General features: G+C 46.4%; 1 protein-coding gene across 4 annotated transcripts in view; it reads left to right on the top strand.

Moving 5' to 3' along the window:
- Positions 1–22,615, top strand: part of cdc42bpb (CDC42 binding protein kinase beta (DMPK-like)) — a 136,895-nt gene that overhangs the window by 111,172 nt on the left and 3,108 nt on the right. For 2 of the 4 annotated variants that reach the window (XM_014143793.3, XM_014143792.3), the window contains 16 exons: positions 2,480–2,560; positions 3,565–3,670; positions 4,307–4,443; positions 4,783–4,922; positions 6,650–6,731; positions 7,183–7,399; positions 8,242–8,304; positions 9,121–9,362; positions 10,062–10,416; positions 11,228–11,325; positions 11,823–11,907; positions 15,355–15,472; positions 15,956–16,073; positions 17,345–17,587; positions 20,947–21,055; positions 21,340–21,410. In XM_014143793.3, coding sequence (XP_013999268.1) covers positions 2,480–2,560; positions 3,565–3,670; positions 4,307–4,443; positions 4,783–4,922; positions 6,650–6,731; positions 7,183–7,399; positions 8,242–8,304; positions 9,121–9,362; positions 10,062–10,416; positions 11,228–11,325; positions 11,823–11,907; positions 15,355–15,472; positions 15,956–16,073; positions 17,345–17,587; positions 20,947–21,055; positions 21,340–21,410 — 2,265 coding nt within the window. The remainder of the gene's footprint in view (positions 1–2,479; positions 2,561–3,564; positions 3,671–4,306; positions 4,444–4,782; positions 4,923–6,649; positions 6,732–7,182; positions 7,400–8,241; positions 8,305–9,120; positions 9,363–10,061; positions 10,417–11,227; positions 11,326–11,822; positions 11,908–15,354; positions 15,473–15,955; positions 16,074–17,344; positions 17,588–20,946; positions 21,056–21,339; positions 21,411–22,615) is intronic. The other 2 variants (XM_014143794.3, XM_014143795.3) reach the window with 1 other exon arrangement.

The following is a 22,615-nucleotide window of genomic DNA, read 5'->3' as shown; positions in this document are numbered from 1 at the left end:
TTTGATGTAATGTCCTTAAAACAAGTCAAAATGAGGCTCAGTAGTGTGTGTGGCCTCCACGTGCCTGTATGACCTCCCTACAACGCCTGGGCATGCTCCTGATGAGGTGGCGGATGGTCTCCTGAGGGATCTCCTCCCAGACCTGGACTAAAGCATCCGCCAACTCCTGGACAGTCTGTGGTGCAACGTGGCGTTGGTGGATGGAGCAAGACATGATGTCCCAGATGTGCTCAATTGGATTCAGGTCTGGGGAACGGGCGGGCCAGTCCATAGCATCAATGCCTTCCTCTTGCAGGAACTGCTGACACACTCCAGCCACATGAGGTCTAGCATTGTCAGGGCCAACCGCACCAGCATATGGTCTCACAAGGGGTCTGAGGATCTCAGCTCGGTACCTAATGGCAGTCAGGCTACCTCTGGCGAGCACATGGAGGGCTGTGCGGCCCCCCAAAGAAATGCCACCCCACACCATGACTGACCCACCGCCAAACCGGTCATGCTGGAGGATGTTGCAGGCAGCAGAACGTTCTCCACGGCGTCTCCAGACTCTGTCACGTCTGTCACGTGCTCAGTGTGAACCTGCTTTCATCTGTGAAGAGCACAGGGAGCCAGTGGTGAATTTGCCAATCTTGGTGTTCTCTGGCAAATGCCAAACATTCTGCACGGTGTTGGTCTGTAACCACAAACCCACCTGTGGATGTCGGGCCCTCATACCACCCTCATGGAGTCCGTTTCTGACCGTTTGAGCAGACACATGCACATTTGTGGCCTGCTGGAGGTCATTTTGCAGGGCTCTGGCAGTGCTTCTCCTGCTCCTCCTTGCACAAAGGCGGAGGTAGCGGTCCTGCTGCTTGGTTGTTGCCCTCCTACGGCCTCCTCCACGTCTCCTGATGTACTGGCCTGTCTCCTGGTAGCGCCTCCATGCTCTGCACACTACGCTGACAGACACAGCAAACCTTCTTGCCACAGCTCGCATTGATGTGCCATCCTGGATGAGCTGCACTACCTGTACCACTTGTGTGGGTTGTAGACTCCGTCTCATGCTACCACTAGAGTGAAAGCACCGCCAGCATTCAAAAGTGACCAAAACATCAGCCAGGAAGCATAGGAACTGAGTGGTCTGTGGTCCCCACCTTCAGAACCACTCCTTTATTGGGGGTGTCTTGCTAATTGCCTATAATTTCCACCTGTTGTCTATTCCATTTGCACAACAGCATGTGAAATGTATTGTCAATCAGTGTTGCTTCCTAAGTGGACAGTTTGATTTCACAGAAGTGTGATTGACTTGGAGTTACATTGTGTTGTTTAAGTGTTCCCTTTATTTTTTTGAGCAGTGTATATACACTAGATAACTGGTAGGTGGCACTGTGTTGAAGTCATGGTGCCTCCACTTTGGCACTACCTCCCCCACCATTGTAGAAAAATATATATCTTTGCCATATTTATGCTATTACAGAGATCTTAATGCACACTTTTAAATTATAATATTATTATTTTATTTAACCTTTTATTTTACTAGGCAAGTCAGTTATTAAGAACAAATTCTTATTTACAATGACGGCCTAGGAACAGTGGGTTAACTGCCTTGTTCAGGGGCAGAACGACAGATTTTTACCTTGTCAGCTCGGGGATTCGATCTAGCAACCTTTCGGTTACTGGCCCAACACTAACCAGTAACCTACCTGCCACCCCTAATGTGAACTCAACATAAACATTCAACAATCATATTTCCTTAAAGTATAATTGTTTTAAGATTACAAATGTTACTGTCCTCACTACAACACAAATAGATGTAATATGGTCCTTGAAACATTTAATTGAAAACCTCTCAATGGCCAATACATAGCATCAGCAATCCAGGGTTTATACACATCATTGGTTGAAAGTCACTGTCAATATAGGAGAAGAGGTGAAATGCAGGGCAATTTTTCCAATGAATGAATTAAATGTATCTTCAGGAGTAACAATTGACCTCCTTCCTGATTGTTAGCTAATTAAATGACTCTCTTGACCCCCTTCCTGATTGTTAGCTAATTAAATGACTCTCTTGACCCCCTTCCTGATTGTTAGCTAATTAAATGACTCTCTTGACCCCCTTCCTGATTGTTAGCTAATTAAATGACTCTCTTGACCCCCTTCCTGATTGTTAGCTAATTAAATGACTCTCTTGACCCCCTTCCTGATTGTTAGCTAATTAAATGACTCTCTTGACCCCCTTCCTGATTGTTAGCTAATTAAATGACTCTTATCCCAGTAAAGTACAGTGCATGTTTTTACATTATAGAACCAGGGTCACGTTCATTAAGGTACGCAAGGGAAAACGTTTTGCAACGGAAAACAATTTGTTTCTTATCGGATAACTCAATGTAGTCCCTCCCTGCTTTAGTAAATGTTCTTCCATTTGGTGCCTAATGAACCCAGCGCTTTCCTCTCCCCAGTCTGACCTGTTGACCTTTAAACTTTGACCCCTCTCCCACAGGAGCCAGTCCCCAAGCCCCCTGCTGTTACCCCTACCGTCCCCTCCCCTGTCTATCCAACATCGCTGCTGACCACACCAAAGGTACCGCCTGGCCCCACACACACACAGCGCTCTCACACAATGCTCTCACACACCGCTCTCACACACACACCGCTCTCACACACACACCGCTCTCACACACACACACCGCTCTCACACACACACCGCTCTCTCACACACACACCGCTCTCTCACACACACACACCGCTCTCTCACACACACACCCCGCTCTCTCACACACACACCCCGCTCTCTCACACACACACACCGCTCTCTCACACACACACACCGCTCTCTCACACACACACACCGCTCTCTCACACACACACACCGCTCTCTCACACACACACACCGCTCTCTCACACACACACACACCGCTCTCTCTCACACACACACACCGCTCTCTCACACACACACACACCGCTCTCTCACACACACACACACCGCTCTCTTACACACACACACACCGCTCTCTTACACACACACACACCGCTCTCTTACACACACACACACCGCTCTCTCACACTCACACACACCGCTCTCACACACTCACACACACACCGCTCTCACACACTCTCACACACACCGCTCTCACACACTCTCACACACACCGCTCTCACACACTCACACACACACCGCTCTCACACACTCACACACACACCGCTCTCACACACTCACACACACACCGCTCTCACACACTCACACACACACCGCTCTCACACACTCACACACACACCGCTCTCACACACTCACACACACACCGCTCTCACACACTCACACACACACCGCTCTCACACACTCACACACACACCGCTCTCACACACTCACACACACACCGCTCTCACACACTCACACACACACCGCTCTCACACAATGAAAACAACATGCTCCCGCATATGTGCTACCACTCATACTCATAGAATAATTTGACACACACACACGCTGTCAGCTAGTCTGTAACACTTGGCTAAGTGTTCTGTGTTCTTATCTCTCTCTTCGTGTGTGTGTGTGTGTGTGTGTGTGGGGGGGGGGGGGGGGGGGGGCAGCCCAAAGCTCACCAGCTGAGCATCAAGACCTTCTCTAGCCCCACCCAGTGCACGCACTGCACCTCCTTGATGGTGGGTCTCATCCGCCAGGGCTACGCCTGCGAAGGTGAGCGCCAGACACACACGACCACGCTCTCTGTCGCCGGTGTCAGCTAGTTGGGGGGACTGGGGAGATTGTGCCGGGTTAGTTGGGGGGGACTGGGGAGATTGTGCCGGGCTAGTTGGGGGGACTGGGGAGATTGTGCCGGGTTAGTTGGGGGGACTGGGGAGATTGTGCCGGGCTAGTTGGGGGGACTGGGGAGATTGTGCCGGGCTAGTTGGGGGGACTGGGGAGATTGTGCCGGGCTAGTTGGGGGGACTGGGGAGATTGTGCCGGGCTAGTTGGGGGGACTGGGGAGATTGTGCCGGGCTAGTTGGGGGGACTGGGGAGATTGTGCCGGGCTAGTTGGGGGGACTGGGGAGATTGTGCCGGGCTAGTTGGGGGGACTGGGGAGATTGTGCCGGGCTAGTTGGGGGGACTGGGGAGATTGTGCCGGGCTAGTTGGGGGGACTGGGGAGATTGTGCCGGGCTAGTTGGGTGCAGCATTTTCCTCCCGCAGACACACCACTCGCTCACTATAAATGGACTGTAATGTTTTGACTGAACGGGAGATCTGAAACTGCACCTTATGATTGGACTGCATGTTTCCTTGTGTATATGAATATTCTCTCCCTCTTTCTCTCTATCCCTCTTTTTCTCCAGTGTGCTCCTTCATCTGCCATGTATCCTGTAAGGACAATGCCCCCCAGGTGTGCCCCATCCCCCCTGAGCAGGCCAAGAGGCCTCTGGGCATCGACGTACAGAGGGGCATCGGCACCGCCTACAAGGGCTTCGTCAGGGTGAGCACCACACACTTAGTAACAGGTTATCACCGTGGAAATAGAATGACTACAGTTTGCGTTCCTGCGGCCATATTGAGTGTACCCTTAAGTGTGCTGCCAAGTTTTTCTTTTTTTATTTCCCACCCATTCTAGTCCTTATAGTTCTATGATTACATCGTGGTCTTTTCATGGTGATACGCTAATATCTTCCTTGAATGTTGTTGCTTTGATGTAATCAAGACATTGCAATTCTGTTCATCTTAACAAGATGGGAACGTGTGATGTCCAGTTTATTGGAAATGAACAACAAGAACAGACCTCTGAAATGAAAGGTTGCTGCTTTGCCCTCTCCATCAGATCCCCAAGCCCACGGGGGTAAAGAAGGGCTGGCAGCGGGCGTACGCCGTGGTGTGTGATTGTAAACTCTTCCTGTACGAGGTGCCTGAGGGCAAGTCCACCCAGCCAGGTGTGGTGACCAGTCAGGTCCTGGACCTGAGGTAAGACCACTATGTTGGGGTGAAGGGTGTTAGGGAGTGGTAGGTGAGAAGGGTGTTAGGGAGTGGTAGGTGAGAAGGGTGTTAGGGAGTGGTAGGTGAGAAGGGTGTTAGGGAGTGGTAGGTGAGAAGGGTGTTAGGGAGTGGTAGGTGAGAAGGGTGTTAGGGAGTGGTAGGTGAGAAGGGTGTTAGGGAGTGGTAGGTGAGAAGGGTGTTAGGGAGTGGTAGGTGAGAAGGGTGTTTGGGAGTGGTAGGTGAGAAGGGTGTTAGGGAGTGGTGGGTGTTAGGGAGTGGTGGGTGTTAGGGAGTGGTGGGTGTTAGGGGGGTAGGGGTGGTGGGTGTTAGGGAGTGGTGGGTGTTAGGGAGTGGTGGGTGTTAGGGAGTGGTGGGTGTTAGGAGAGGTGGGTGTTAGGGAGTGGTGGGTGTTAGGGAGGGGGGTGAGGGGTGGGGGTGTTAGGGAGTGGTGGGTGTTAGGGAGTGGTGGGTGTTAGGGAGTGGTGGGTGTTAGGGAGTGGTGGGTGTTAGGGAGTGGTGGGTGTTAGGGAGTGGTGGGTGTTAGGGAGTGGTGGGTGTTAGGGAGTGGTGGGTGTTAGGGAGTGGTGGGTGTTAGGGAGTGGTAGGTGTTTGGGTTGGGGTGGGTGGGTGTTTGGGGTTTGGGGGGTGGGTGGGGGTTTGGGGGTGTGTGTGGGTTTGGGGTTTGGGGGGTGTGTGTGTGTTTGGGGTTTGGGGGTGTGTGTGTGTTTGGGGTTTGGGGGTGTGTGTGTTTGGGGTTTGGGGGGTGTGTGTGTTTGGGGTTTGGGGGTGTGTGTGTGGGTTTGGGGTTTGGGGGGGGTGTGTGTGTGTGTTTGGGGTTTGGGGGGGTGTGTGTGTTTGGGGTTTGGGGGGGTGTGTGTGTGTGTGTGTTTGGGGTGGGGGGGTGTGTGTGTGTGTTTGGGGTGGGGGGGTGTGTGTGTGTTTGGGGTGGGGGTGGGTGTGTGTGTTTGGGGTGGGGGTGGGTGTGTGTGTGTGTGTGTGTTTGGGGTGGGGGTGGGTGTGTGTGTTTGGGGTGGGGGTTTGGGGTGGGGGTGTGTGTTTGGGGTGGGGGTGGGTGTGTGTGTTTGGGGTGGGGGTGGGTGTGTGTGTTTGGGGTGGGGGTTTGGGGTGGGGTGGGTGTGTGTGTTTGGGGTGGGGGTTTGGGGTGGGGTGGGTGGGTGTGTGTGTTTGGGGTGGGGGTTTGGGGTGGGGTGGGTGTGTTTGGGGTGGGGGTTTGGGGTGGGGGTGTGTGTGTGTGTTTGGGGTGGGGGTGGGTGTGTTTGGGGTGGGGGTGTGTGTTTGGGGGGTGGGTGTGTGTGTTTGGGGTGGGGGTGTGTGTGTGTGTGTGTTTGGGGTGTGTGTGTGTGTGTGTGTTTGGGGTGTGTGTGTGTGTTTGGGGTGTGTGTGTGTGTGTTTGGGGGTGTGTGTGTGTGTGTTTGCGGTGTGTGTGTGTGTTTGGGGTGTGTGTGTGTGTGTTTGGGGTGGGGGGTGTGTTTGGGGTGGGGGGTGTGTTTGGGGTGGGGATGTGTGTGTTTGGGGTGGGGATGTGTGTGTGTGTGTGTGTGTGTGTGTGTGTGGGGGTGTTTGGGGTGGGGGTGTTTGGGGTGGGGGTTTGGGGTGTGTGTTTGGGGTGGGGGTGTGTGGGTTTGGGGGGGTGTGTGTGTGTGTGTGTTTGGTGTGGGGGTGTTTGTAACACTGTGCTCTGTGTATGTCCACAGAGATGAGGAGTTTTCCGTCAGCTCTGTCCTGGCCTCGGACGTCATCCACGCCACCCGCAAAGACGTGCCCTGCATATTCAGGGTGAGCTTTGAACTGCTGTATGAAAAATACCATGTGACTAAAGTTATTATATTGACCCATGTATTATTTAATTGTAATCTATTCCTAATATGATGTTTCTTATGTGAGAGAACCCAATAAATGATCTTGAAATAAAGTTACATCTAATGGATGTAAAAAATATTTGTGAGTTACTACGAAAAGTTATGGTGTATCATAACGCATTATAACCCTTTATGTGAAAAATGTTATATTGACTACTGTTGTTTTTTATTACAGTCTATTGCTACTACGGGATGATGTTTCCTATGTGAGAAACATGAAATAATAACTATACATGGGTTTTATATAGCACTTTAAGGACCCAAAGAGACTTAATAAAGTTGCAATTATTATTAACCCAAGCCCTTCCTCATTGACACGGGAGTAACGACACAGAAACGTATCATAACGCATTATAAACCTCCGTCAGGTGACGTCGTCCCTGCTGAGCTCGCCGGCGGGTGCCGTCTCCCTGCTGGTGCTGGCTGAGAGCGAGGCAGAGAAGAAGAAGTGGATGGGCATCCTGGAGAGCCTGCAGAGCATCCTGGCCAAGAACCGCCTGAGAAACCGCGTAGTGCACGTCCTGCACGAGGCCTACGACTCCTCGCTGCCCGCCATCAAGACCACGCTCTGTGCCGCCATCGTCGGTGAGTTGGGGAACTACTGAAGAGAATGTGGGGCGTTTTCCCTCTCGCAAACACACACCTGTGCTGTCAGCAAACGCACCGTAACATTTCAGACCGAATGAGTGAAATTATAATCTGTACTTGATGAGTGAAATTATAATCTGTACTGGATGAGTGAAATTATAATCTGTACTGGATGAGTGACATTATAATCTGTACTGGATGAGTGAAATTATAATCTGTACTGGATGAGTGAAATTATAATCTGTACTGGATGAGTGACATTATAATCTGTACTGGATGAGTGACATTATAATCTGTACTGGATGAGTGACATTATAATCTGTACTGGGTGAGTGAAATTATAATCTGTACTGGATGAGTGAAATTATAATCTGTACTGGATGAGTGAAATTATAATCTGTACTGGATGAGTGACATTATAATCTGTACTGGATGAGTGACATTATAATCTGTACTGGGTGAGTGAAATTATAATCTGTACTGGATGAGTGAAATTATAATCTGCGGTGTAAGTAATGTTGTAGCTTTTCTGTGACAATTTCCGTGAGGAGGAAGTTTTGTTGTTTTTGTAGTGGATACATTACTAATGAGAACTTGTTCTCAACTAGCCTACCTGGTTAAATAAAGGTTAAATAAAGGTTAAATAAATGTAAAAAACACGCAAAACACAGAATGCAATTGCAAATTGCTGTTTGAGATCTCCAATTACTTAAAATGTTATGGTGCGTTTACTCAGTGTGTGTGTGTGTGTGTGTTTGCGAGAGGTGTTGTTGTGTGTGTGTGGAGGATGGCAGTGAGAGAGAGAAGACTCTGTTGACTGCTCCTTTGTCTCCCTGCAGATCGAGAGCGTATCGCCCTGGGAACAGAGGAAGGCCTGTTTGTAGTGGAGGTCACCAGAGATGGTAAGAACACACCTATCCCACGTCTGGTCATATCCACTCATAGGGCATTTTCACATATGACATTCGGTACCCCGATATGGTTCTGAAATTCAAACATATTTTGCCTTAACATTTTTTCAAATATTCACTTTCCACATGACGTTAGCCAACTAGCTTTTTTACAATGGGCAAGAAAGTTCCATGCGACTTGCGCTGAATTGTCACAATACATGGTTCTCAGGTCCTGGATCTTAGACCCACCACCTGGCCAGGGTCCAAGATTTGTTTCAGCCAGGGTTTGTTTACGTTTCACAAATGCTCTGTAGTGCAGATCATCAGGGTACCAAATGCCCCTGGATCTGGAACATACAGGGATATGTGACAGCCCCCATAGAGGCTCATATGATACATAACAACATGCAGACTCTTCCATGCAGAACAAAGGTCAAGTTTTTAGATTTCTGTCATTTCCAACATGTTTCTTATGTGCGATCAACATGTCATATTTTCTTTTGTGGTATATTGTCTCCGATTTCTTTCTTCATCCTAATACTATTTCTCCATGGTCTTTCCTCGATTCCTCGCCTCCTCGCGTCCTCTCTCTTCGGTTCCTTCTAAAAATGCATTGGAGAATCCAAGGTCCCTTTCATCGTACCTTCTCCATTTGGTTTTTCAAGGGGGGGTGTTTGAAATCGAGGAGAGAAAGTGTTTCGACAATTCGGAAAGCAACTATCTTACCTATTGACTCACAAATCATAATTTGTGATTTCTTTCAAAACACTACCATTCTCTGTGTCATTTGCCCCTGTTGACTACTCCTTCTCTTCCCCCCTTCAGTGATCGTGCGGGCGGCCGACTGCAAGAAGGTGCACCAGATGGAGCTGATCCCCAAAGAGAAGATGGTGGCCCTGCTGTGTGGACGCAACCGGCACGTGCACCTGCACCCCTGGGGGGTGCTGGAGGGGGCCGAGGCGGGCTTCGACATCAAGCTGACAGAGACCAAGGGTTGCCAGGCACTGACCACGGGCGTGCTACGCCCCGGGGGACCCGCCTGCCTGCTGGCCGCCGTCAAGCGCCAGGTCACTATTCATTTATTGATTTACCTATTTACAAAACGATGCCAAAAATACAAGTAAGAGTTCCAATACAATACATGTCAAATGACTCGTGTAGTTGAAGTTATGTGACTTAAATCAGAATAAATCTCATATCGACCCCATTTCAAAACAAACAACTTATAAAGGGAGCATTCGTGAAGTCTTCATAATCACTGTAACCTTTAATTAACTAGGCAAGTCAGTTAAGAATTCTTATTTACAATGACGGCCTACACCGGCCAAACCCGGACGACGCTGGGCCAATTATGTGCCACCCTATGGGACTCCCAATCACGTCCGGTTGTGATACAGCCTGGATTCAAACCAGGGTGTCTGTAGTGACGCCTCTAGTACTGAGATGCAGTGCCTTAGACTGCTGTGCCACTCGGGAGCCCAAGCAAACTCCTGCTAGTTACATCAAGGCTGATTTATAAAGGTCCTTTCAAACTTCTGCCAGTTACATCATGGCTGATTATAAAGATCCTTTCAAACTCCTGCTAGCTACATCAAGGCTGATTATAAAGATCCTTTCAAACTCCTGCTAGTTACATCAAGGCTGATTTATAAAGGTCCTTTCAAACTCCTGCTAGCTACATCAAGGCTGATTTTAAAAGGTCCTTTCCGTTTGCTGCTTTGCCAGAATGTCAGTAGTAACGTCTCCTCTCTCTCCCCCTTCACCAGGTTCTGTGCTATGAGATCACCCGGGCCAAGCCGCACCACCGCAAGCTGTGGGAGGTGCAGGCCCCGGGGGTGGCCCAGTGGCTGGGCATGGTGCGTGAGCGCCTGTGCATGGGCTACCCCTCAGGTTTTGCCCTGCTTGCCCTCCAGGGCGAGTCGTCGCCCGTCAGCCTGGTGAGCCCCGGGGACCCGTCGCTAGCCTTCCTGGCCCAGCAGCCCCTAGATGCGCTGCACGCCCTGGAGGTGGGCACGACCGAGCTGTTACTCTGCTTCAGCCAGCTGGGTATCTATGTGGACCCCACGGGGAAGAGGAGCAGGGCCCAGGAGCTGATGTGGCCCGCCACGCCGCTCGCCTGCAGTATGTCACGCTTTGGTTTTGTTTTGAGTGGTTGAGTTAGGCAAGTTTTGGAGAAGAAATGCGGCTGGTCTAGCGGTAATGCCGGCACATGTCGGAATAGGTTGGAATTCAGCCTACTGTCCTTGGCCACAACATCTCTCTGTCTTTCATAGGTTGGCAACCCCGACTTGCATGCTCTGTGTGGGTTTTTGTTGTTATTGTTTAAATAGCGCCCCCTGTGTGCACTTCATGTAATACTGTATACCCCGGGAGGGTACAGAAACGGTATGACGGTGTTAAAATCTGCATACAGCCCAACCCTAACAATCTCTGTCATTGGAAGTGAATACATTCACAATACATTTAAAAAAACATATATATATATATATTTTTTTTTTTTGTACCTTTATTTAACTAGGCAAGTCAGTTAAGAACAAATTCTTATTACAATGACGGCCCACTGGGGAACAGCCTTGTTCAGGGGCAGAACGACAGATTTCTACCTTGTCAGCTCAGGGATTCGATCTAGCAACCTTCCGGTTACTGGCCCAACGCTCTAACCACTAGGCCACCTGCTCTAACCACTAGGCTACCTGCCGCCCCACTAGGATCCTTTACACCCAGAAACTGTTAGCTATCCAACTCTGAAGGCCTTCTGGTAAGTGCTGCATGCACAATATTTTTTGAAGGGGTACTGAAAGACAAATTCAATATTGTTAACTTTTTAAAAGAAGCTAACATAAACTGTATCTAGTATATTGTATCCTACAAATGTATCAAGCTGTGGAGGCCTCTGTGATTGCTCAGCGTGTCTTTCCTGTGTGTCCGCCAGGCTCCAACTTCTCCTACCTTACGGTGTACAGCGAGTATGGGGTGGATGTGTTTGACATACACACCACTGAGTGGGTCCAGACAATTTCACTGAGGAAGGTAAAAGCAGGGCTGTCCCGCCCATATAACAGTCTGAGTTCAGTCTAACAAGCCATAATGGGGTGTCTTGGTACAACAGTCTGGGTTCAGTCTAACAAGCCATAAAGGGGTGTCTTGGGACAACAGTCTGGGTTCAGTCTAACAAGCCATAATGGGGTGTCTTGGGACAACAGTCTGGGTTCAGTCTAACAAGCCATAATGGGGTGTCTTGGGACAACAGTCTGGGTTCAGTCTAACAAGCCATAATGGGGTGTCTTGGGACAACAGTCTGGGTTCAGTCTAACAAGCCATAATGGGGTGTCTTGGGACAACAGTCTGGGTTCAGTCTAACAAGCCATAAAGGGGTGTCTTGGTGAATGTGAGGATGCACGTTCTAATCTGTGTGTGTGAATGTTACAAAGTGCATGAATGAATGAAAGGAGTGTCTGTGTGCATGTGTGTATATATGCCCCTGATCTGTAGAGTGGATTGGTGTAACCCATGTCTCTGCCCCTCAGTTAAGACCTCTGAATGTGGAGGGCAGTTTGAACCTGCTGGGCTCTGAACAACCACGCCTCATCTACTTCAGCAACAACTCCACAGGTACAAATACACCACAATATACTGACTACATATACCACAATACACTCACCTATACCACAATATACTGACTACATATACCCTAATACACAATACACTCACCTATACCTCAATATACTGACTACATATACCCCAATACACACTACACTCACCTATACCTCAATATACTGACTATATATACCCCAATGCACTCACCTATCCCACAATGTACTGACTACATATACCCCAATGCACTCACCTATCCCACAATGTACTGACTACATATACCCCAATACACTCACCTATACAACAATATACTGACTACATATACCACAATGCACTCACCTATACCACAATATACTGACTACATATACCCCAATACGCACTACTCACCTATACCTCAATATACTGACTATATATACCCCAATGCACTCACCTATACCACAATATACTGACTACATATACCCCAATACCTATACAACAATATACTGACTACATATACCACAATGCACTCACCTATACCACAATATACTGACTACATATACCCCAATACACTATACACTCACCTATACCTCAATATACTGACTACATATACCCCAATACACACTACACTCACCTATACCTCAATATACTGACTGCATATACCACAATGCACTCACCTATACCTCAATATACTGACTACATATACCCCAATACACTTACCTATACCTCAATATACTGACTACATATACCCCAATACACTCACCTATACCACAATATACTGACTACATATACCACAATGCACTCACCTGTTCCACAATACACTCACCTATACAACAATATACTGACTACATATACCCCAATACACTCACCTATACAACAATATACTGACTATATATACCCCAATGCACTCACCTATACCACAATATACTGACTATATATACCCCAATACACTATACACTCACCTATACCTCAATATACTGACTACATATACCCCAATACACACTACACTCACCTATACCTCAATATACTGACTATATATACCCCAATGCACTCACCTATCCCACAATATACTGACTACATATACCCCAATACACACTACTCACCTATACCTCAATATACTGACTATATATACCCCAATGCACTCACCTATACCACAATATACTGACTACATATACCCCAATACACTATACACTCACCTATACCACAATATACTGACTATATATAACCCAATACACTCACCTATACCACAATATACTGACTATATACCCCAATACACTCACCTATACCACAATATACTGACTATATACCCCAATATACTCACCTATACCACAATATACTGACTATATATATCCCAATACACTCACCTATACCACAATATACTGACTACATATACCCCAATACACTCACCTATACCACAATATACTGACTACGTATACCCCAATACACTATACACTCACATATACCACAATGCACTCACCTATACCACAATATACTGACTACATATACCACAATGCACTCACCTGTACCACAATATACTGACCTATACAACAGTATACTGACTACATATACCCCAGTGTACTCACCTATACCACAATATACTGACTACATATACCCCAATACACTCACCTATACCACAATATACTGACTACATATACCCCAATGCACTCACCTATACCTCAATATACTGACTACATATACCCTAATGCACTCACCTATACCTCAATATACTGACTACATATACACCAATACACTATACAATCACCTATACAACAATATACTGACTACATATATACCCCAATACACTCACCTATACCTCAATATACTGACTACATATACCACACTACACTCACCTATACAACAATATACACACTACACTCACCTATACAACACTATACTGACTACATATATCCCAATACACTCACCAATACCACAATATACTCACTACATACACTACCGTTCAAAAGTTTGGGGTCACTTAGAAATGTCCTTGTTTTGGAAAGAAAAGCACATTTTTTGTCCATTAAAATAACATCAAATTGATCAGAAATGCAGTGTAGACATTGTTAATGTTGTAAATGACTATTGAAGCTGTAAACTGATTTTTTTTTAAAATAAAATATCTACATAGGTGTACAGAGGCCCATTATCAGCAACCATCACTCCTGTGTTCCAATGGCACGTTGTGTTAGCTAATCCAAGTTTATCATTTTAAAAGGCTAATTGATCATTAGAAACCTCTTTTGCAATTATGTTAGCACAGCTGAAAACTGTTGTTCTGATTAAAGATGCAATAAAACTGGCCTTCTTTAGACTAGTTGAGTATCTGGAGCATCAGCATTTGTGGGTTCGATTACAGGCTCAAAATGTCCACAAACAAAGAACTTTCTTATGAAACTCGTCAGTCTATTCTTGTTCTGAGAAATGAAGGCTATTCCATGTGAGAGTTTCTCATACTTGACAGACACCTCACAAGTCCTCAACTGGCAGCTTCATTAAATAGTACGCGCAAAACACCAGTCTCAACGTCAGCAGTGAAGAGACTACTCCGGGATACTGGCCTTCTAGGCAGAGTTGCAAAGAAAAGCCATACCTGACTGGGGAACAAAAAGAAAAGATTAAGATGGGCAAAAGAACACAGACACTAGATAGAGGAAGATTGGAGAAAAGCGTTATGGACAAATGAATCTAAGTTTGAGGTGTTCACATCACAAAGAAGAACATTTGTGAGACGCTGAAAAAATGAAAATATACTGGAGGAGTGCTTGACGTCATCTGTCAAGCATGGTGGAGGCAATGTGTTGGTCTGGGGGTGCTTTGGTGGTGGTAAAGTAGGAGATTTGTACAGGGTTAAAAGGATCTTGAAAGAAGGCTATCACTCCATTTTGTAACGCCATGCCATACCCTGTGGATGGCACTTCATTGGAGCCAATTTCCTCCTACAGCAGGACAATGACCCAAAGCCCACACCAAACTATGCAAGAACTATTTAGGGAAGAAGCAGTCAGCTGGTATTCTGTCTATAATGGAGTGACCAGCACAGTCACCAGATCTCAACCCTATTGAGCTGTTGTGGGTGCAGCTTGACTTTATGCTACGTAAGAAGTGCCCATCAAGCCAATCCAATTTGTGTGAGGTGCTTCAGGAAGCATGGGGTGAAATCGCTTCAGATTACCTCAACAAATTGAATGCCAAAGGTCTGCAAGGCTGTAATTGCTACAAATGGAGGATTCTTTGACGGAAGCAAAGTTTGAAGGACACAATTATTATTTCAATTACAAATCATTATTTATAACCTTGTCAATGTCTTGACTATATTTCCTATTCATTTTGCAACTCATTTCATGTATGTTTTCATGGAAAACAAGGACATTTCTAAGTGACCCCAAACTTTTGAACGGTAGTGTATATCTCAATATACTCACTACATGTATATACCCCAATACACTTACCTACATCTCAAATTTCTCTCTCTCTCTGTCCGTCCTGCAGAAGGTGACCTGGCCATCCCTGAGACATCTGACAACAGTAAGAAGCTGATGGTGAGAACGCGCAGCAAGAGGAAGTTCCTCTTCAAGGTCCCGGAAGAGGAGAGACTGCAGCAGAGGAGGTAACCTTTTTTCCCCCCCACAATCCCCTTTCATACTTTTCTTGACTTTTGGACTGTACAGCAGTAAAGTAGCGAGGGGAGATAGAATATAGGGGTTTAGATAAGGGAGTCTGAGTCGGGGCTTGAACCCCCGTCGCCAGGGGGGCACCACTCAATCAGACTCCAGCGCCAGTGGAGGTGACATCACTATAACTATACGTCTGACTTAAATGAGGAGATGATTGTCAGAAGTTAGTCTGTTTGTTTATTGTAGTACACTCACCCAGTACAACTTCAGGCGGCAGGTAGCCTAGTGGTTGGGCCTGTAACCGAAAGGTCGCTGGTTCGAATCTCCGGGCCGACTAGGTGAAGAATCTGTCAGTGTCCTTGAGCAAGGCACTTAACCCAAAGTTGCTCTGAATAAGATGTTGCAAAAATGACTAAAATATAACTATTCACAATAATACATACTGACCATTGTAACCATGTGTTTTGTGTTGACAGAGAAATGCTGAGGGACCCTGAGCTGAGGTCCAAGTTGATCTCCAACCCAATCAACTTTAACCACGTGGCACACATGGGCCCCGGCGACGGCATGCAGGTCCTCATGGATTTGCCTCTGGTAAACACAGCTAGAGCCAAAATGGCTGCCTCATACTGTATTCATAACCCATAGGAGATAGTTAAAGGACTCAACTTGGATATAACCCGTTTTAGCATGGACATTGTCATTGAGGCACATTTTCAAACATCAAAAGGAGAAGAAAATGTACTTTAAAATGGAGGTAGCCTTAATGGCGCTGCCCATGCTGTCACAGACGCCATAATGGCACAGATACAAAGAAAGATAGGACCTCTTTCCATCTCTGTCATAACCCAACTGACGTTGCAGGAAGCAAAATGGCTTCCCAACCCCATGATAACCTGACTGATATTGTAGCAGCCAAAGTGGCTGTCTATTGCAAATTAACTGACATTTGCTGTACCCAGGACAGCTACTGCAAATAACCTAACTGATATCGCAGGAACCAAAATGTCCACCCTGTGTTAACCTTCCTGAAATTGCGGATAATAAAATGGCCGCCCCTTAAAACGTAACAAAACAGGAGCCATAACAGCTGTTTTTTAACGATCGCAAGACACCCGCTGGAGCCAACATGGTGTCTCCTTGCATTTTCTGACACTAGCAGCTCCCACTGCCAACTCCACAGAATAGCACTGCTATCCTACCATCCTAACTCCACAGAATAGCACTGCTATCATACCATCCTAACTCCACAGAATAGCACTGCTATCATACCATCCTAACTCCACAGAATAGCACTGCTATCCTACCATCCTAACTCCACAGAATAGCACTGCTATCATACCATCCTAACTCCACAGAATAGCACTGCTATCCTACCATCCTAACTCCACAGAATAGCACTGCTATCATACCATCCTAACTCCACAGAATAGCACTGCTATCCTACCATCCTAACTCCACAGAATAGCACTGCTATCCTACCATCCTAACTCCACAGAATAGCACTGCTATCATACCATCCTAACTCCACAGAATAGCACTGCTATCCTACCATCCTAACTCCACAGAATAGCACTGCTATCATACCATCCTAACTCCACAGAATAGCACTGCTATCATACCATCCTAACTCCACAGAATAGCACTGCTATCCTACCTTCTAGATGTCACCTTTCTCTACCTATTTACCACCTCTGCCCCTCTTCCATCTCTCTTTTGAGAATGACCCTGTAGTCCCTCCCTCACGCCCTCTTTCACTTTCTCCTCCCCTCCCTCTCTTTTTTTTCATCTGTGTCTTGTTGGTGTCCTTTGTTTCCGCTCTCTCTTTCCTTCTCACCCCCCCCCCTCCCCGCCCGGCCCGGCAGCAGAGCGAGAGCGCCGCCACCACCCCCTCCCCCTCATCCTCCCGCCACCACGCCCTGATCTCCCCACCGAGCAACTTTGAGCACGTCTATCACATGAGCCTCGTGTCGGCCGGCCTCTACCTGCAGAAAGAACCCGCCTCTTCCTCCGCCACCTCCTCCTCCACCTCCTCGCTGCAGCACTGCAGCATGCCCCAGCTCTCATCCTCCTCCTCCTCCTCTCCCTCCACCTCCTCCCTAGGAAGGGTAGGCCTGACCTGACGCTTCCCCTCTCCCCCTCCTTCCCCCACTCTCCTCCTTTTGACACCACCACCACCTCTTTTGCACAATCCCAAATCGACACCCGCAGTAGCCCTCGTCTCCTAGTGATCTAGCCTCTATTCCTGGGGTACTGGTTGTTGAATCTGAGCCTGGAGGTCTGGGGTACTGGTTGTTGAATCTGAGCCTGGAGGTCTGGGGTACTGGTTGTTGAATCTGATCCTGGAGGTCTGGGGTACTGGTTGTTGAATCTGAGCCTGGAGGTCTGGGGTACTGGTTGTTGAATCTGAGCCTGGAGGTCTGGGGTACTGGTTGTTGAATCTGAGCCTGGAGGTCTGGGGTACTGGTTGTTGAATCTGAGCCTGGAGGTCTGGGGTACTGGTTGTTGAATCTGAGCCTGGAGGTCTGGGGTACTGGTTGTTGAATCTGAGCCTGGAGGTCTGGGGTACTGGTTGTTGAATCTGAGCCTGGAGGTCTGGGGTACTGGTTGTTGAATCTGAGCCTGGAGGTCTGGGGTACTGGTTGTTGAATCTGAGCCTGGAGGTCTGGGGTACTGGTTGTTGAATCTGAGCCTGGAGGTCTGGGGTACTGGTTGTTGAATCTGAGCCTGGAGGTCTGGGGTACTGGTTGTTGAATCTGAGCCTGGAGGTCTGGGGTACTGGTTGTTGAATCTGAGCCTGGAGGTCTGGGGTACTGGTTGTTGAATCTGAGCCTGGGGGTCTGGGGTACTGGTGATTTCTTTTTCTCTCTGGTTGTTAACTGGATTAATTCATGTTATTTTTTTAATTGGACAGCGATTCACCTGGTGTCCCAGGTCTGAATCAGTCCATGGTTAAAGGTAAAGGATAAAGATCGGCGGTACTTCTACCCTTGGGCCTACAGTTCGTCTTCAAAATATTCAGACCCCTTGCCTTTTTCCAAATTTTGTTACGTTACAGCCTTGTTCTTAAATGGATTGAATAATTGTTTTCTTATTCAATCTACACACAATACCCCATAATGACAAAGGAAAACACTTTTTTAGAAATTTTAGCAAATTTATTACAAATAAAAAACACATTATTTTCATGTGTTCAGACCCTTTGCTATGAGACTCGAAATTGAGCTCAGTTGCATCCTGTTTCCATTGATCATCCTTGAGATGTCTATAAACAGCACTCCACCAATCAGGCCTTTATGGTAGAGTGGCCAGATGGAATCCACTCCTCAGTTAAATTAAAGGCACATGACAGCCCGCTAAAGACTTTCAGACCATGCGAAACAGGATTCTCTGGTCTGATGAACCAAGATTTAACTCTTTGGCCTGAATGCTAAGCGTCACGTCTGGAGGAAACCTGGCACCATCCCTACGATAAAGCATGGTGGTGGCAGCATCATGCTGTGGGAATGTTTTTCAGTGGCAGGGACTGGGAGACTAGTCAGGATCGAGGCAAAGATGAACGGAGCAGTACACAGAGATCCTTGATGAAAACCTGCTCCAGGGCGCTCAGGACCTCTGACTGGGGCGAAGGTTCGCCAAGACAATGCCGGAGTGACTTTGGGACAAGTCTCTGAATGTCCTTGAGTGGCCCAGCCAGAGCCTGGACTTGAACCCGATCTAACATCTCTGGAGAGACCTGAAAATAGCTGTGCAGCAACGCTCCCCATCCAACCTGACAGAGCTTCAGAGGAACGAGAGAAACTCCCCAGATACAGATGTGCCAAGCTTGTAGCGTCATACCCAAGAAGACTCAAGGCTGTAATCGCTGCCAAAGGTGCTTCAACAACGTACTGAGTCAAGGGTCTGAATGCTTATGTAAATGCAATATTTTCGGGTTTAAAAAAATATAAATTGGCAAAGAAATCAAAAATCTGCTTTTGTTTTGTCATTATGGGTTATTGTGTGTAGATTAATGAGGGGAAAAAACGATTCCATTTGTGTAAGGCTGTAACTTAACAAAATGTGGAAAAAGTCAAGGGGTCTGAATACTTTCCGAATTAACTGTAGAGCTTCCAGCAAGACAATGAAATGGTTAATTGACCACAAAATACAAATGTTGCAATGGCCACGTCAGTCTCCGGACTTGAACCCCATTCAAAACCTGTGGTTTGGTCATGTCTGTCTCCGGACTTGAACCCCATTCAAAACCTATGGTTTGGCCACGTCGGTCTCCGGACTTGAACCCCATTCAAAACCTGTGGTTTGGCCACGTCGGTCTCCGGACTTGAACCCATGGTTTGAATTGAAGAGGGCAGTTAGATCAGACCAAAGGAGATCAATTATCTGGACAGAGGAATGGTCTAAGATCCCTCCCGATGTGTTCTCTAAAAAATACAAATAAAAAACGCATGATAAAGGCTAGGTGCCATTATCCTAGCTAGGAGAAGGTGCAAAAAGTATTAAAAACAGTGCTATTCTTTTTGAGGAAATAAATAATTGTATAAAACAACCCCCCCCCCCCCCAAATGTGCATACAATATAGCTCAGTATTTGTATAAATGTTATAGTATTTTTTGCTCATCTTTATCAAGGGTGCCAATAATAATGGAGGTGTCTATATTTAACCGTTACTCTTCCATCTCCACCAGTGAATAGGGAGCAGGTGCTTGGGTCGACTTGGGATTGGTCATATTTCCAGCCCCCCCCTTTCACCCCTTTTTCTCTCCTTCCCCCCTTTCTCTCTCCTTCCCCCCTTTTTCTCTCCTTCCCATTCTTCCTCACGGTTCCTTTCTTACATTTTCTCGAGTGCAGTGAGTTTTTCGGAAGCTGGGGTGGTTTTATTTCGGCTGACGTCATAGTGAGTGTGTTTTTCTGTACTGGCTGCAGTGTGGTTATGCTTTGTGTGATCTCTGCTTATTTGTCATGTTAAAACAGGGCAACACGCTTTGATAAGCTTCCTATAGGGTTCAATGGAGAGAGAGCTTTTTAAAAATGGGGCACAGCAAATTGGAAAAGCTCCCTAGAAGGTTTATTCTATTAGTAGACGGCCACCAAAAGTCATGTAGAGACTTATCCATGACTATTTTCTCCCATTGAATTTTGCAAAAACATACCAGCGTGAGTGTGACTTGTTTCAGTCAAATGAGTGACTTGCTGTGGAGTTTATCACTGTACGTGTGATCGTGTACAAGGCTGTTGGTTTCATGTGTGTGCATAAGCATCCATCTAAATGTCTTGACCGTGTCCAATCATGTACCTGGGTTGTGTTCATTAGGCAACCAATGACATTTTTTACAAATGTTTTCCGTTGTGTATCCTAATGAACACACACCTGTTCACCCATATAGTCACATATGTGTCATTGTCTTACTGTATGTGTGTGTGTGTGTGTGTGTGTGTGTGTCTTGGCGACTGCGTGGGGGTACAGAGTGTGATGCATTCTTCTCAGGATGACCCGGCCAAGGACAAGCCCCGCCCACTCTCCAGTATCTCCCGGCAACAGAGGAGCATGACCCACATCACCCGCACGGCCTCTGGTGAGAGGACCCCGAGCGCACAGCTTCCACATGTGAACACTGGTTACAACACACACTTTAGTAACTCCATTCTCTCTCTGTCATTGATGCTAATGCTCTGTGTGTCTCTCTCTGTGTGTGTCTCTCTCTGTGTGTGTCTCTCTCTGTGTGTGTCTCTCTGTGTGTGTCTCTCTGTGTGTGTGTCTCTCGCTGTGTGTGTCTCTCTGTGTGTGTGTCTCTCTATGTCTGTGTGTGTGTCTCTCTCTCTGTGTGTGTGTGTCTCTCTGTGTGTGTGTGTCATGAAGGAGGTGCAGACTTTGGAGGAGCAGGATCGTCTCGAAACATCTCTGACCCAGACGGGGACTTTGAGAGAGAGGTAAAGACACCCAACACAGCACACACACACACACACCAGGGTTTCCGTTAGGAAAGTGACCGGGAAGATTTTACATTTATCGGACATTTGAGAAATGTACCGGTGGTCCGTATACTTTGGGTGCCGGTGTTTCCCCTATATCGGAATGGTAAAATGTTTTCAGTGTAAACTTGAACAACTAAAACTCTATATAAAATACGTATAAATATAATGGATCTATGTAGTTTAAAATAAGATCATCTTCTACACCTGCATTGCTTGCTGTTTGGGGTTTTAGGCTGGGTTTCTGTACAGCACTTTGAGATATCAGCTGATGTAAGAAGGGCTATATAAATACATTTGATTTGATTTGATGACTTTAAGAACTAACAGTCACCAAAATAAAAACTAAACAGTCAGGGAGAATCAAATTCTCAAAATGGCAGTTCTTTAAAGTAGTTTTTTGGGGTATCTGTACTTTTACTTCTACCTTCCTAAAGAGAATAATGTACTTTTTACTTCATACATTTTCCCTGACACCCAAAAGTACTCATTACATTTTGACAGAAAAATGGTCATTCACGCACTTATCAAGAGAACATCCCTGGTCATCTACTGCCTCTAAACTGGAGGACTCACTAAACACAAATGCTTTGTTTGTAAATTAATGTCCAAGTGTTGGAGTGTGCACCTGGCTAACCGTCAATTAAAAAAAATATATATATATATATAATTGTGTTGTCTGGTTTGCATAATATGAGGAATTTGAAATGATGAATACTTTTACTTTTGATACTTAAGTATATTTTACCAATTCCATTTACTTTTGATACTTAGGTATATTTAAAACCAAATACTTTTAGACTTTTTTTTGTATTTTACTGGCTAACTTTCACTTTTACTTGAGTCATTTTCTGTTAAGGTAGGCTACATCGCCTGCTATACCCATATAGGCATACAGAAGGAGGCTAATTTGTACATTTTATATCAGATTGTTTTTTGAAAGATAAGCATTATATTGTTAGATATTATAGGAGTAACTCTGGTAAGCCTAAAACATTTTTCTTCACCTCAAGTTCAACTGTCTGAGTCAGTTGTCTCGCCAGTGTAATAGGTTAATAGCGACACCAAACCTTCACAAAAGTTTAAACTTTATTAGTGTAATATAAAAAGTAAGTCAAGCCATTGTTTATAGGGAAGATACGAGCAAGATATTATATTGCAGC

The sequence above is a fragment of the Salmo salar genome, chromosome 15 (genome assembly GCF_965601325.2).
Source record: "Salmo salar chromosome 15, fSalSal1, whole genome shotgun sequence".
Taxonomy (NCBI): Eukaryota; Metazoa; Chordata; class Actinopteri; order Salmoniformes; family Salmonidae; genus Salmo; species Salmo salar.
Note: the sequence above shows the minus strand (reverse complement) of the source record. Positions and strands in the feature narration are given on the sequence as shown.